Source organism: Cimex lectularius, unplaced genomic scaffold (genome assembly GCF_000648675.2).
Source record: "Cimex lectularius strain Harlan isolate CLEC.00 unplaced genomic scaffold, Clec_2.1 scaffold128, whole genome shotgun sequence".
NCBI lineage: Eukaryota > Metazoa > Arthropoda > Insecta > Hemiptera > Cimicidae > Cimex > Cimex lectularius.
Window position 1 is genome coordinate 698,558 of NW_019392876.1, and position 15,922 is coordinate 714,479.

Genomic DNA, 15,922 nt, shown 5'->3' on the forward strand with positions numbered 1-15,922 from the left:
TTCCATATAACTATGCTAAAACAACCCTCACCAAGACTGGCAAATGACTGCTACAGATAGAGAAGGCTGAACTTAGAGTAGTGGTCACTCTACACTACTTCTAGGTAACTGCCATCCAGTCATCTTCGAATGAAAAGCATATGTCTCAATGGAGGTATAACCTGAGATACAAAGAAAACCCAAAGAATGGAATTGCAGAAACGACAGTAAATGACTTAGTAAGGGGCGTCGGAGGCCGCAACGGTTTAGGCGTTGACACGACCCTCATTACTGTACGGTAAAGGTTCCGGGTTCGAATCCGATGCTTACAAATGTGCTTTTTTTTTCAAATACACCGGCACCCCGATGGTTCAAATAACCTTGTAGTTGAAATACGCACGTGTAATGATTTAGTACTTCTCAGGAAAAGGATTGCATTGAACTGAAGAACTAGGAAAGTACAATAAGCCAGAAGGGAGCAGTGTTTGCGGAACGAAAAAAACCCACTTCCTAGAACCTATCAACCAAACCAATATGAGATTCAATGAGAGACGGAAAAAAGGAATATACACCGAGAAAGGGATAAAGATCAGAGGACATCCATCGTCCATGGTGGGTGATACAAGGAAACTAAAAAATTGTGAGGAGTTGAAGTGTAATAGAGACCTTAGGGATGAAGTCAAACATTTAGTTCCTTGATCGAACTTTCGGCGAACTGCAGTAATACATTGGTCATGTTCGATCTGGTTCTACATGGTTTCATTATAAAATCTCATTGTACTTGAAATCATAATTTAGAAAAAAAAAGTAATATTCTGATAAATAAGGCCTAGTTTCGGGCGAGTACGATCCCATGAGATCTTCTAACATTTCCTCGGCCCGACAGGAAATCTGTGGCCGAGCGACCTCTTTACGGTTAGCCGAATCTGGGTGAATTATCCAGTAGAATCAGAGAACATCGAAAAGGAACTGCTTGGATTTTTATTAAATACCTCTTTCTTGAAGCAACAAGAAACGCTGTTAGACCACGATCCACTAGCATGAAGATTCGCCACTGAATCTAGCTTTCATCACGCGGAGCGACCTTTATGTAAAATCTCATAACAGATTGACATTATTATGGATTTTCACAAATTTCAACTCTCTGATTGCTGAAATCATCTACTGAAAAAATTTGTTCCAGTAATCCAGCATCGAAAAGGAAGAGCTTCCTTTCATTTACACAAACGTACAGATTATTTCTGTTCTGAGGAATTTTTCAAACAGGCATACATCGCCAGATATGTTTTCATCAACTACTCTACTGTCCGTAAACTTTTTTGCCTTGCTTTCTATTTATCTCCTTGTTCAGGGGCTGAATCAGTTAACAAAATTTATAGTCACACTTTCTTTAACACTAGCACACCCCCATCGTGTCGCATGTCTGAACGAAACGTACGTATTCGTACGATTGTCGGTTCCAATGTGAGACTACCCAAGTTGTACAGCTAAGTTGTCCCTAGTCCAATGGTGTGTAGTCACAGCCTAGGTCAAGTAGTACTGCTATAAGTTGTCCTTAGTCCAATGAGGTGTAGTCGGTTCCAATGTGAGAGTAGCCCAAGTAGTACAGCTAAGTTGTACCTAGTCCAGTCGTGTGTAGTCGGTTCCAGTGTGAGTGCAGCCCAAGTAGTACAGCTAAATTGTCCCTAGTCCAGTCGTGTTTAATCGGTTCCAATGTGAGAGTAGCCCAAGTAGTACAGCTAAGTTGTCTCTAGTTTTTCTCTCTAAGATGAATCTCTACAGCTATTTTTGTTTTTTCATTTCAATTCGAGGCCCCGTGACGTTCTGGTCAAAGACCTCTTCAGGTTCAATAGTTTCCCGAGCTATTCCTAATATGCCGTGAGCTAAAGCTTTATTTGAGGCATTCGTTTACAAGAAACATTATTAACAGAGCAATGCATTTGCCTAAATTGTAATAACTGTTCTTTGTTATAAATCCTACTATTTATTTTTATTTCTTTATTTATTAGCACTTCCTATTCGTATTAGAAAACGCAAATATCATAATGTGTCTTTAGGCAAGATTAATTAATGCCGTCGTTAAATTTTATATAAGGGAAAAGTGTTTAAATTTCCTTGAAATGACGGCAATGTTCGTTATGAGTTCAGGATAAACTGTTATAGCAAACAGGTGAGATAATCTACTGGAATAAGGCATTGTTTATAAGGTGGTGCGTGTCGTCGTGGGGTGGGGATCCGGAACAGGAGGGATGGACGGGAGGCGAGGTGGCGAACTGGCTGAAGCTGCTCCTCGTCCCGCTTTAGTTCAGTTGTCATGTTGGCTATGAAAGGGCAGGATTTCCAGGAGCCGCAAATAGCGGGTTGGCCTCGTTTTGCCCCAGGGAGACTCCGCCAGCTCGGCACCGCCCTCCTCGACTCAGTGTCCGGTTGTGTACAGCCCCAGTGTCCGCCCCTGTCTTGCCCCCAGTGCCAGTGGATACCTTTCGTGCCGGTCACTCTGCCCTGCGGACACACGGCATGCAAACCGTGCCTGTCCGCCTCCGACCTCTGCCCCCAGTGCGCCGCCCCCTTGCCCCCCAGACTCGAGACGAACGTCCTCCTCAAAGCCGTGGTCGAGAAGTGGTGGGCGCCGCAGCTGGAGGCGGCACGCATCAAAGTCGAAGCCGATGCCCTCCTCGCCAACAACTTTCTGGACCTAGCCCTGGACAAGTACAACACCGCTTTGCATATGTGTAAGTACACCATCCTCAATTACAAAAACTTTGCACACCTTTTCTATGAACCTCCAAAGAAACAGAAAACTTTCAGTCAAAGTCAATTTGATCGTACATTACATTAATTTCAATTCGTTCCACACTATATCAATTGCATAACAAATTTAAATCTATTTTTTCAACATAAAGTGCAAGATAGTGTTGTCAACAAGCTAAATTGCAAACAAAATTGTCTAAAATAATAATAACAATCGTTCTTGGTTCAAGACAACAGAACAACAACACTCCTTTCCTCTTGGTAATTGGAGATAATCCCCACATTCGCGCTAATAAATTACATTCACACACGAAACGTCGTTCACGCTACCCCAGAATTCTCGATATTCCTCGGGGTAATTGGAGATAAGCCCCACATTCACCCATTTAAATTACACTCACACACGAATTTCGTTCGCACTACCCAAGAGTACTCGGTATTCCTCAGGGTTATTTGGGATAAGCCCCATATTCGCGCTAATAAATTACATTCACACACGAAACGTCTTTCACACTACAAAGAGTACTCGATATTCCTCGGGGTAATTGGAGATAAGCCCCGCATTCGCACTAATAAATTACATTACCCACGAAACGTCGTTCACAGTACCCAAAAGTACTCGAAAGATATTCCTCGGGGTAGTTGGAGACAAGCTCCACATTCGCGCTAATAAATTACATTCACACACGAAAGTCGTTCACACTACCCAAGAGTACTCTATATTCCTCAGGGTTATTTGGGATAAGCCCCACATTCGCGCTAATACATTACATTCACACTAGATGTCGTTCAACTACCCCAGAGTACTCGATATTCTTCGGAGTAATTTGGGATAAGCCCCTCCATCAATATTGTAATGAAATGAGCTTTTATGTTTTTAATATCCAACTTTTAACATAATTTTTGCTTGTTACATTTTGTATGCAGTTGTAAAATAAATAAAAATAATAATATTCTACAGAGCATTCAAATTTTACTAGTTCTCAAGGCCATCAACATCAACAAATATAATTTGTACCATTGATTATAAGAGTACTTAATTTTGGGTCTATGCCTGCGTATGTGTGCGGCGCGCAGAGAAATGTTGATGTCCATTGAAGGATGCAACTCCTTGGCTATATTTAGAGAGCGTGTAGGAATACGACCCGACATAAAAATCGTGCTTGAGCTCGGCAGAAATTATTTGGGCCCTTTATTCTGATTTTTGGTCGAAACAGGCATCTCTAGTATGTTTTGAGAATGAATGTATTTATTAGCGTGAATGTGTAATGTGAAAGGGTTGATGGCAGAATATTGTGTACCCATGACCATCCATTAGATGTGTTATATAATAGGTGTAAAGGGTAATGGAGGAATGTCTGACTGAAAGAATGATACGTAAGAAAGAATATATTTAAGTATGAGCAATATGTGAATGGATTTGGATAAAGGAACTGCAAGCGTTGGTAGCTGAATTGAATTTGACAGCACTGGGAGCGCAATCTCGGTGGCTGGACTTTTGGGCCAAAACCCCTTTATGTCCGGCATTAGGTAAAGATTGCTTGATGTGTTCCACCTAATTGAAGGGTGCAATTCCTTGCTCTATATAGAGAGCGTGTAGGAATGCCAAGCGATATGAGAAAAGGCAATCTGGGTCCACTGTTCCAATTTTTGGGGGAAACTGTTAGTTTTGTGTCCCTAGCGTGGGAATGTATTTATTGAATGTGTATCTGAATATTGATCCGATGACAGCAAAATATTGGGTACCATATCACCCTACAATTTGTTTATTTATGTAATAGATGTAAAGGTTGAAGGAGGATATCGAGAACTCCATGCTAAATGTAAATAAGTAAGAAGAATTTAAGAGCGAGATAGGGTGAATGGGTTTGGTTTTGGAGATTGATTCCATCGGGGGCTGAAATGACCTAGCTGTCGATTGCCTGGAGCCCAACTCCGCAGCTAGACGAATAAAACTGTGGATCTCAGACTGCCAAAACCCGGGATGGGTGATTTCTCTTTCTTCTATGTCAAGTTCCCTTCAAATTTGAAGTGGTGAAATATGAAAATTACAAAGACCCATACCAGAAAGGCGGATACCAGAATATTATCTTAGATATCAGTCCATTAGTTCCCCTAAAAGGATATCTGTCAGAAGATAATTTCATAAAATAAATTGATTTTCCTTAGGTAAATAGTTAATACGATGATTAAGCTTAAGAATATTTTTTTGGCTTATTCAGAAGGTGTACCGAACACTTTCACACGTTTCGTCACTTGTGCCTTTAAACCTGAAAAGTTTTTACAATGCAAATTATTTACACGACACAAAAGGAGTAATAAATAAATAAAAACAGTGATTATGACACAAGCTCTGAAAAGTGGCGAAAGCGATAACCTTGTAAATAAGCTAAAAAATAAGGGGTACCAGGAAGGAAAATTTAAAAACTTAAAAAGATTTCTGCAAAACGATGGATTTATTGCTCATTCTTTCAATTGTAGAAAAAAATTGTGAGTTTCAGGATTCTAATCAGGTTTAAACTGGGTTCAATGGAACCTCGTTCATAATTTGAACCAATTCGTCTAACTGCACCTCGCTTATTGTGCACAATGACCTCGCGATGACGCGACCTAAGTATAAATAAATATTATGCGATAGAAAAAGCATTCAGTTATGTCGTAAATAGAAATTGTCGTACTTTTTGCCGATTAGATAAACAAAAGACTGTTATAACTATGTATAAGACAGAACATTCGATAATTTGCATGCCAAAAGTTGGTCAATATTTATTGAAACGTTGGAACAAAACTGGTTCAAATCGCTTTCAACTTTTATTGATCAAAAGTTCAAACTTCTAAAAGGTTATATTATGAAATGAACTTCGTTCAACTATAACACCGCTCAAATTGAACCAGGTTCATCATTTGAAATCGATTCAAGGTAAAACGGGTATTTTTAAGTTGAACTCGGTTCAGAATAATCGGAGTTTAAACCAAGTCAATGCAATGGGCCATTAGTACGAATTAATTTTTCTTTTACTTTGTTCGTTCAAGCGATGTCACCGTCTTTTCATGTGTAAACGAAATATAGGACGTGGATTTTATGCAATACTGTCAAACCTTGAATTTTTAATCAGGGATGCAGTGATTTCCCCATTTATTTAAGTTTAAACATAATAAAGCAGACTGAAACTGATTATTATTACGACAGGCGAATCGACGCCATTATCAGTCAACACTTGCGGAAAAGCCCGATAATAATTAAATAGCATTTTATTTCATGAAATGTATAAAAAATTTAATTATGCTAGGAACGATTTTTGATACGTTTATCCTGGTGAAAGTACATGGAGGCAACATGACTTCTGCTGTTAACCACGTGATCTATTAACTTTTGTATAACTGGTGAGCAACAGTTTACGACCGTATTTAAAAAAAACAACCAAATGTTCCACCCCGATTACAGATTTATCAAGAACCCGTGTAAGTCCTAGTATAAGGGTGATTAGGGATGGTTAGGAATGAGAAAAACAAATAGTAATTACATTGGGTGTCTTAGTAATACGAAATGTTTCTATTAAATCATCTATTGCGTACAAATGTTTTCTGTTAAGTCAGCAATTTTGTATTGTCCTCAGGAAGGAATGAACGTAATGTCAGAATTGGCGTTATTGACCTCCAGTCCATTTCACAAACTAGGAAAGAAAAATTATCTCCCCCCCCAATCAACGTATATCGCTCCTTCTCACTCACGCATCGATCAATTATTTCTCTATCGTTCTTTCTTTTTCTTCCTTCACCTAACTCAATCAATTTATAATCGATCACTCCGTACTCTCGCTCTGGGGGCTAGGGATACCGTGGTGACTATCTATCTAATGTCTATCTATCCGCCATGCATATANAGAGAGAGAGAGAGAGAGAGAGAGAGAGAGAGAGAGAGAAAGAGAGAGAGAGAGAAAGAAAGAGAGAGATAGAGAAGGAAGAGAGAGAGAAAGAGAGAAAAGGTTATGAGAGTGGTGTGATTAATTAATAAATTATTTTCAGAAAGTGAGTGAGGGAAGGGAAAGAAATTGATTGATTGATTGGTGAAAGAAAATGGGAGAGAGAGAAAAAAGAGAAGTAGTGAAGAGAGGGAAATAGATAGATAGATAGGAGGAAATAGAGAGATAGATAGACAGAGAGAGAGAGAGAGAGAGAGAGAGAGAGAGAGAGAAAAGGTAATGAGAGTGATGTGATTAATTTCTAAATTCATTTTGAGAAAGGGAGTGAAGCAAGGGAAAAAAATTGATTGATTGATTGGTGAGAGAAAATGAGAGAGACAAAAGAGAAGTAATGAAGAGAGGAAAACAGATAGATAGATAGATAGATGGATATATATATATATATATATATATATCACATACACCTTCTCTCTCTCTCTCTCTTTCTCTCTCTCTCTCTCTCTCTCTCTCTCTCTCTCTATCTATCTATCTATCTATCTATCTATCTATCTATCTATCTATCTATCTCTATCTATCTCTATCTATCTATCTCTATCTATCTATCTCTATCTATCTATCTATATATCTATCTATCTACCTATCTATCGATCTCTCTATCTATCTGTCTGTCTACCTATCTCTCTATCTCTATCTCACATACACCTTCTCTCTCTCTCTTACTCTCTCTCTCTCTCTCTCTCTCTCTCTCTCTCTCTCTCTCTCTCTATCTATCTCTATCTCTTCTATCTATCTATCTATCTATCTATATCTCACATACACCTTCACTCGCTCTATCTCTCTCTCCCCCTCTCTCTCTCCCTCCCTCATCAATCATGTGTATCAATTTGCGATAAATGTACATCGCTTCAAGATCCCCGTTATGACTGAATGACCGCTAAATTTGACCCTAAAGAAACTCCTAAAGAAACGCAAAAAGTTTAAAATGCTGAATGTGCCCTCGATCTCCTATGTTTAATATTGAAAATAAATAATTTTTGGATAATTAACAATTATATTAGCGGATGACGGATTTCGCCACGCCTGACACACGACCATTCAATTTTATAGATCATTCATATCAATATTTGATACATTCTCCAAAAAAAAAAAGCCATTGCCCCACTTGTGCTATAAGGGAGGGGATTTTTCGAAAATACCACGAATTATTTTCATAAACAAATAGGCATTGTTTTGCCATTGCGATATTTTTTTATTGGGGGGAACATTTGTTCAAGTGATAAGTCGTTTACGGCCGTGAATCAGTTGGTTGATCCCTGTCGCGTCGGAGCCTTTACATAACACTTTGTCAACCGATTATAAAACTAATGTTCCAAGTTTTCGTTATCTTTGCCTTCGGAGGCGGGGGAGGGGGTCTTTTTCTCCGTCCAGAACACAGTATATAACGTTTCGTAATTAATTTGAAACCTTATCCACCGTATTGTACAACGTTCAATCGCATTAACGAGAAGAAACCCTTTAAGTTTTAAATGATCAATTGGTAATTGCCTCGATCAAAGGGTTCATTTCGAAAGGAATGAGGGCATTTTGAAGTAAACAACTGGGAGAATACAAAATCAATAAGCCCGATGAAAGGGGATGAACTGATGATTGATTTGGGAAGAGGGAATAAGTAACAATGCGTGAGCGAGAAACATAGATAAAGATAGACAGACAGATAGATGATTAGAGAGAGAAAAGGGGGAGAGAGAATAGAAGAGAGAAAGAGAAAAATTGCAAAAAAAAATGTGTCAAGAGTAAAGATTGAGGAAGATTAAGATGAAGAGATTTAGAATTAGAGAGAGAGAGAGAGAGAGAGAGAGAGAGAGAGAGATAAAAAAAATAAAGAAAGAAAGAGAGATTAGAAGAGATTGAGGTAGAGGTAGATAGATGAAGAGATAGAGAAATAAAGAGAGAGAGAGAGAGAGAGAAAGTTAAAAAGTGCGAAAAAAATATGTGAAGAGTTAGATGGAAAGATCGAGAAACAGAGGACAAAGAGAGTGAGAGAGAGAGAATAGAAGAGAGAAAGAGAAAAAATGAAAAGAAATGTCTGTAGGGTAAAGATTGAGGGGGATTTAGATAAAGAGATGTAGAATTTTAGAGAGAGAGAGAGAGAGAGAGAGAGAGAGAGAGAGAGAGAGAGAGAGAGAGGGGGAGAGAGAGAATGAAAGACAAAGAGAAAAAGTGCGAAGAAAGATATGAAGGGTAAAGATTGAGGGAGAGATAGATAGATGAAGAGATAGAGAAATAAAGAGATAGAGAAAGATAAAAAGTACGAAAAAAATATGTGAAGCGTAAAGAATTAAGGAGAGATAGATGAAGAGATGGATAAATAAAGAGAGAGAGAAAGTTAAAAAGTGCAAAAAAAATATCTGAAGCGTTATATGGAAAGATCGAGAAATAGAGAAAAAGAGGTAGTGAGAGGGACAGAATAGAAGAGAGAAAGATAAAAATTGAAAAGAAATGTCTGTAGGGTAAAGATTGAGAGAGCTTTAGATGAAGAGATGTAGAATTACAGAGAGAGAGAGAGAGAGAGAGAGAGAGAGAAATGCGAAAAAATATGTGAAGGGTAAAGATTGAGGGAGAGATAGATTGATGAAGAGATGGAGAAATAAAGGGAAAGGAAGAAAGAAAGAAAAAGAGAGAGAGAGAGAGAGAGAGAGAGAGAGAGAGAGAGAAAGCGAGAGGCATTTAAATGATTTATTTGTTATGTAATTGACAAATTATTTCAGTGTAGGAGGGAGTGAATGTGCAATTGAATAAGTCCGTGAATCGGTGATTGAGTAAGTAAGTGAGGTAAGTTAGTGAGTGAGGATAGAGAGTAGGAGTGCTACAGCTCTATACATAATAGTATAAATGTATAACTTTATAATCAAATGAATTTAATATAATTTTTGATAGCTAACGAAGACTAGGTGACAAAATTACACTATACCTTCTTATGTATGATCTATTATTTTTTACCTTTTATTTTTGGATGACCTTTTATTAGTTTATTTCTCTTTAATATTATTTAAAGTCTTTTCGACTGTTCTTTCAAATACGCTTTGTCTCCAGTTGTACATATTTTTTTTTTTTAAGTTAATAATCATAAAAATTGATGATGCATTATCTTAAATATTTATTCGTAAGCATAACAAGAGGATAATCCGCCTTTTATGGTCAGGTTATATAAACGTTTTATAAATTATCTGGGTTCTAGGTCATTTATGCAACTTGACTCATTGGATAATGTTCAAACGCTGCATTGCAAACATCGCCCGTTGTGTAACCGGTGGTTTTTTTTGTCTTCCCTTATTTTGAGTTGAACAAACAGAAAGGTCGAAAACACCGGGTGAACCGTTTAATTTTTCGTCTCAAATCTAAACGTGCTATCAGGGGTCGTTATTTAATTACAATCGAGCAATTAAGCGTTTTTTTATGAGCTAATAAACCTTTGGACAATTATTTAAACGGATTATCAGTCTGTCTGATATGTTTCTGGCTAATAAGTTATACAATTGTACAGAAAAAAAGGTCCCCATCCTCCGGTTTGTTGTTATTTAACGTCAAACTATTATGTAAAATTTGAGCGGTGTTATATGTTTCTTCTCAAGCTCGCTTAATACCGTCAAATTATATAAATGCCCGATGCGTAACGAAAAATTCAATTTTTTCCTCTTATAAAAGTTCGAGTTGGCATTCTTTTTCTGTTCTCTACTGTAGAGTAATAAAGAATATATTTTATAGTTATATAGTTTATTTCTTTATTATTATATATCGTAAATATTTTTTTTAACTCAATATTTATCTGGAATGTATATAGTGTTTCTATCATGTCTGTGTTATCTTTATGACAATTTATTCGAATGGATGTAATTTATTAGCGCGAAAGGAATCTATCGCTTACCCCACCCGAGGAATATCGAGTACGACGGGGGAGTGAATATGACCAGATTTGTATGCTTAGATTGGTTGTTGTTTTTCTGGTAATTTATTGGAATGGATGTAATTTATTAGCGTGAAAGGAAGCTGTCGCTTAGCCCCGTCTGAGGAATATAGAGTACTACGGGGGAGTGAACATGATCAGACTTCTATGCTTAGATTGGGTGGTTTTTATGGTATTTATTGGAAAGGATGTAATTTATTAGCGTAAATGGAAGGTGTCGTTTAACCCCGCCCGAGGAATATCGAGTACTACGGGGGAGTGAATATGACCAGACTTCTATGCTTAGAATGGGTGTTGTTTTTATGGTAATTTATTGGAATGGATGTAATATATTAGCATGCAACAATCTGGTTGCTTATAATCACATAACTACGCCTCGAGAAATTTCGAGTACGGGTGAGTGGATCTTATCAGACTTCTATGCTTAGATTGGGTGTTGTGTTTATGTAAATTTATTGGTATGGATGTAATTTATTAGCGTGAAAGGAAGGTGTCGCTTAACCCCGGTTGCTTATAATCACATAACTACGCCTCGAGAAATTTCGAGTACGGGTGAGTGGATCTTATCAGACTTCTATGCTTAGATTGGGTGTTGTGTTTATGTAAATTTATTGGTATGGATGTAATTTATTAGCGTGAAAGGAAGGTGTCGCTTAACCCCGCTCGAGGAATATCGAGTACGACGGGGGAGTGAATATGACCAGACTTGTATGCTTAGATAGGGTGTTGTTTTCATGATAATTTATTGGAATGGATTAAAGAGGTGCTCGATCATTATTTTATCATCGCGAAATGGGCACCTAAGGTCCCTTTCCGGCTAGAAGGTGCCCCTGAATTATACTTGTATGACCTATGCGCAGTCTTGATAGTATGGCCTTTTCTGGGATCGAGATCTTTCTTAACGTGCCACAGTTTGGCAGGGTTATTTCTATTTTTACGAGCCATGCGGTTTTACCATTCTTCTTTTACTGTATTTAAAATTATACTACGAATGTTTTTTTATTGAAAATATTATTTAAAAAATTTATTGTCAAGTGGCATTGGCAAGTACGTTACTATACTTTTTCTCGCGTGCTCAAGCACAATCAAGTGGCATTCCTGAATGCTCTCTATATAGATCCAAGAATTTTCAATCAAGTGGAACATACCGAACAACTTTTCTCTACTTGCTAGACGTATACGCGGTCGTTGGACGTTAAGCCCTCCCTTAATACGAATTACTTTTTTTTAGTTGAAACCAAAAGATTTTTCTGTTCTAATTAAAGGGGAATTGTCGGGTTAAACGGTTGTACGGACTGTGACTCGAAAATTATGCAAATTCAGCCTTTATTTCGATAGGTGATTAACAGCGTTTACAAACCACACTTAAACTATGGATTTATTGTGCTTGTTGACAGAGGAGGACGGTTACATAAAGCCCTCACGGTGTGTTGTGATCCACACTGTTTTAACTGTTATGCAATCTTTCTATCACTGTTCCTCTTAAATATCAGTGGGCCAGACAGAACCTTTTTCGAAATAGGTCAGTTGAATTTTGAACAGCGTACATCCTATGACTGGTCGTGTACTTTGGTATAAAAGAGGATGTCGAGGGCCTAAGGGCAGAATTGATAAATGATAAATTCTCGTTTTTCTTTTCTTTTCAAAGTCAAGAGTTGAAGGTTGGAAGTCAGCGAAGTAGTAATGCCCTCAATTGCAACAGCCCAGGGTTACGTGCTGTATTGCACATAACTGGCTTATTACTTAACATCACCCAGGCAACCTCCTTTGGCTCATGCTTATTCCATTCTTAAAGTTTATCAATTTAACTTGAATACTAATCAAAATTAAAAACTAGCAGAAATACTTATGAATCTTTTAAATTTATGTAATATTACTTAGGTGCCATAGCCAAAAATTAAGTATATTCTGTTTCTTCTCTTATAGACAAATTAATTAATTTTTCATCTTGATTAACATCGTGAGAAACCCAGCAGAGATAATTACTATATTGACGAAACCTATCATAATTAATTAAAAGACAGAAAAAACCGTAGCAACATGGAAACTGTAGTGATATCAATAGATATTGTTTCGAAAGAAAGTGTCTCAATTCAAACAAGGCTGGCCGATGAAAAAACATAAAACATATTTTTTAAGATAATTAATGTTAGATTACTCGGCTATCAAATTTTATGACCTTTATGTCTACAACGTCTTGGATCTGGAAACAGTGGACTCTTTCACTTGGAATCAGATATGCGACGTTCACAAGTATGCTTTGTTGAGGACGTAAGTAGGAGGAGGAGTCAGATTATATAAAAGAGACGAAACCCTGACGTAAAATTGAAAAGACTAATTTCTTATGTAACCCGAAGGATACTTTTATCGGGTGGAAATGGTTTAGTAAAACTGAACGACTATGAGGAGTACCTCGGAGTTGCATAATGGAGGTTCCGTTGCGACAAACATGTTGTAAAATTGTCGCCTTGGATTCTTTGAGTGAGATGGCGGTGAAAGCCCGAGGGCTCGGAGTCATAACCGAACGATATTTCGGTTCAATTGGTTCTAGCGTCCTTTCTGATTTTTGAGCAAAATATTTGGATTTGGACTTACTTCGTGTCGTGAGATTTTCAAAGCAACGATACCTTAAAGGTTGGATTGGGTAACGTTCAATTACATATCATTCACTTACGAAACTATCGATGGTTTTCGGTAATCATTTTCATTACGTAAATGTTTTATATCAGTTCTCAAGGTTTTCTTAATTTGATTAATTCAACTGCTTGTGTGTCTGTAGCTAACTTATACGTTTTAACTTTATGTTGTACATCATGACAACCGAGTATCACATACTAAAAAATCTCCCTCTCACACACCTCTCTTATCTATCTATTTTTATATCTTTCCATCTCTGTCCAACGTTCAATTACATATCATTCACTTACAAAACTATCGATGGTTTTCGGTAATCATTTTCATTACGTAAATGTTTAAATATTTTTACATTTAATTAAATATTATTAATGTTTTTAGAAAATTTTTAACAAATTTTATTAATAAAATAATTTTTAAATGTAAATCTCTAACTATTTATTTCTATATATCTGTAAATATCTATATACTGCAGACTCTAGCTAATCTTATCTAATATATCTATATATTTCTACCTTTATCTATTTATTTATTACATACAAGTATTGGTATGGATTTCTATCTATGTACATATATAAAACTCTCTCTCTATCCACTATCTAATCTAACTATCCATCGTTTGCTTTTTCTTTCATAATCCTTTGCTCTGACTATCCGCCTGTCTATCTCCCTCTCTCCCTCTTTTACGCTGTCTCTATCTTTATCGCTCGCTCCATCAATCTTTCTTTTCATTCTTGTTGCCTTTATCTTTCTCTCTACCTATCTACGTATATTCGATCAACCTAATCTATGTTTTGTACGCTATTTGAATCTTTCTTGTTCTATCTCTCGATCTATATTTCATTCTTTTATCCTCATTCGCTTATTCATTCATCAATGAATCATTATTAAATTAACCAATCTCTAAGTTAATCGCACACGCACAAAGCACTTTCTTTATCTTTCTATATGGAATTTTCTATTTCTCTGTCTCTCTTCTCTCTGTCTCTCTTTTTTAAAGCTCAAACGCTTTCTTTATCTTTCTATCTGGATCTTTCTATTTCTCTTTCTCCTTTCTCTCTCTTTCTCTCTGTCTAAATCTTTCTTTTTTTAAAGCTCAATCTCTTTCTTTCTCAATCTCTCTATCTTTCTTCCTTCTTTCTTTCCTTTCTTATTATCTATTTCTCTCTCTCTCTCTCTCTCTCTCTCTCTCTCTCTCTCTCTCTCTCTCTTTCTATCTCTATCTATCTATCAACCTATCTCCCTATCTATCTATCCAGTCATCCATCTATCTATCTATCTATATATCTCTCAATCTTTTACCCTAACTCACTTATTCATTCAACAATGAATACTCTTACTCAATAAATCAATTTCTAAGTTAATCGCAAATACACATAGGTAGGTAAATTGGTATGTATATATATATATACACACATACCAATTTACCTATCTATCTACCTAATCTTACCGATCGAGATAAATCGAACTATCTACCTCTCAATCCTTTACCCTGACTCACTTATTCACACAACTATGAATTGCTTACTCAACATTTTTTAAATTTATTACTACCTGTATTAATAAAATATTCAACTCGTCATTTGAGGTTATTTACATATTTGCATTTATACACTGTATATCGCGTCTTGAGGGGAGAAGCCAACCATTGTTGGTCTTCCAACTTACTCAATAAATCAATTTCTAAGTTAATCGCACATGCACATACATATTTTTTCTTGCTTTTGCTCCATCTATCATCTTTTACACTGTTTTTTCTTAATCTTTCTCTCCGTTTATCTATCGATGGATCGATTTATCAATATCTGTCCATCTTTTTATAGTTCACATTATTATCCTTTCTTTCATTCACGTTCTTTTGCTCCATCTATCTTTCTTTTTCCCGTCATATCTTTCTCACACTTCCACATTCTCTCTCCCTCTCTTCTTTCTTCTCTCTCTCTCTCTCTCTCTCTCTCTCTCTCTCTCTCTCTCTCTCTCAAAATATATATATATATATTTACCTATCTATCTACCTATCTTACAGATCGAGATAAATCGATCTATCTACCGCTCAATCTTTTACCCTAACTCACTTATTCACACTTTTATTACACCTATGAATCACTTACTCAACTTTTTTTTTAATTTATTTCTACGTGTATTAATAAAATATACACCTCGTAATTTGAGATTATTTACATAGTTACATTAATACACTGTATGTCGTGTATTGAGGGGAGTAGCCAACATTGTTGGTCACCCTGCTTACTCAAATCAATTTCTAAGTTAATCGCACATGCACATACAATTTTTTTCTTGCTTTTTCTCGTACTAACATTTTATACTTTGTTTTTTCTTAATCTTTTTCTCCGTTTATCTATCGATCGATCGATTTATCTATATCTGTCAATCTGTTTATAGTTCACATTATCATATTTTCTTTCCTTCACGTTCTTTTGCTCCATCTATCATTCTTTTTTCCGTGTCATATCTTTCTCTCTCCCTCTTCCACACTCTCTCTCTCTCTCTGTCTCTCTCTCGTTCTCTCTCTCTCTCTCTCTCTCTCTCTCTCTCTCTTTCTCTTTCTCTCTCTCCCTCTTTCTCTAGATCCTCCTCCTGTCTATTTATCTTTACCTCTTTATTTATCTATCTATCTCTCTATACATACATATCGTTAGTTAGCTAGTTA

At 36.6% G+C, this 15,922-nt stretch overlaps 1 protein-coding gene across 1 annotated transcript in view; it reads left to right on the top strand.

Annotated features, from left to right (window-relative positions):
* The first annotated feature begins 2,247 nt into the window (after positions 1-2,247).
* LOC106668274 (LON peptidase N-terminal domain and RING finger protein 3) overlaps positions 2,248-15,922 on the top strand; it is a 38,506-nt gene continuing 24,831 nt past the window's right edge. The window contains exon 1 of the mRNA XM_014396877.2: positions 2,248-2,711. Within this exon, the coding sequence (XP_014252363.1) occupies positions 2,294-2,711 (418 nt within the window). The 5' untranslated portion in view covers positions 2,248-2,293. The remainder of the gene's footprint in view (positions 2,712-15,922) is intronic.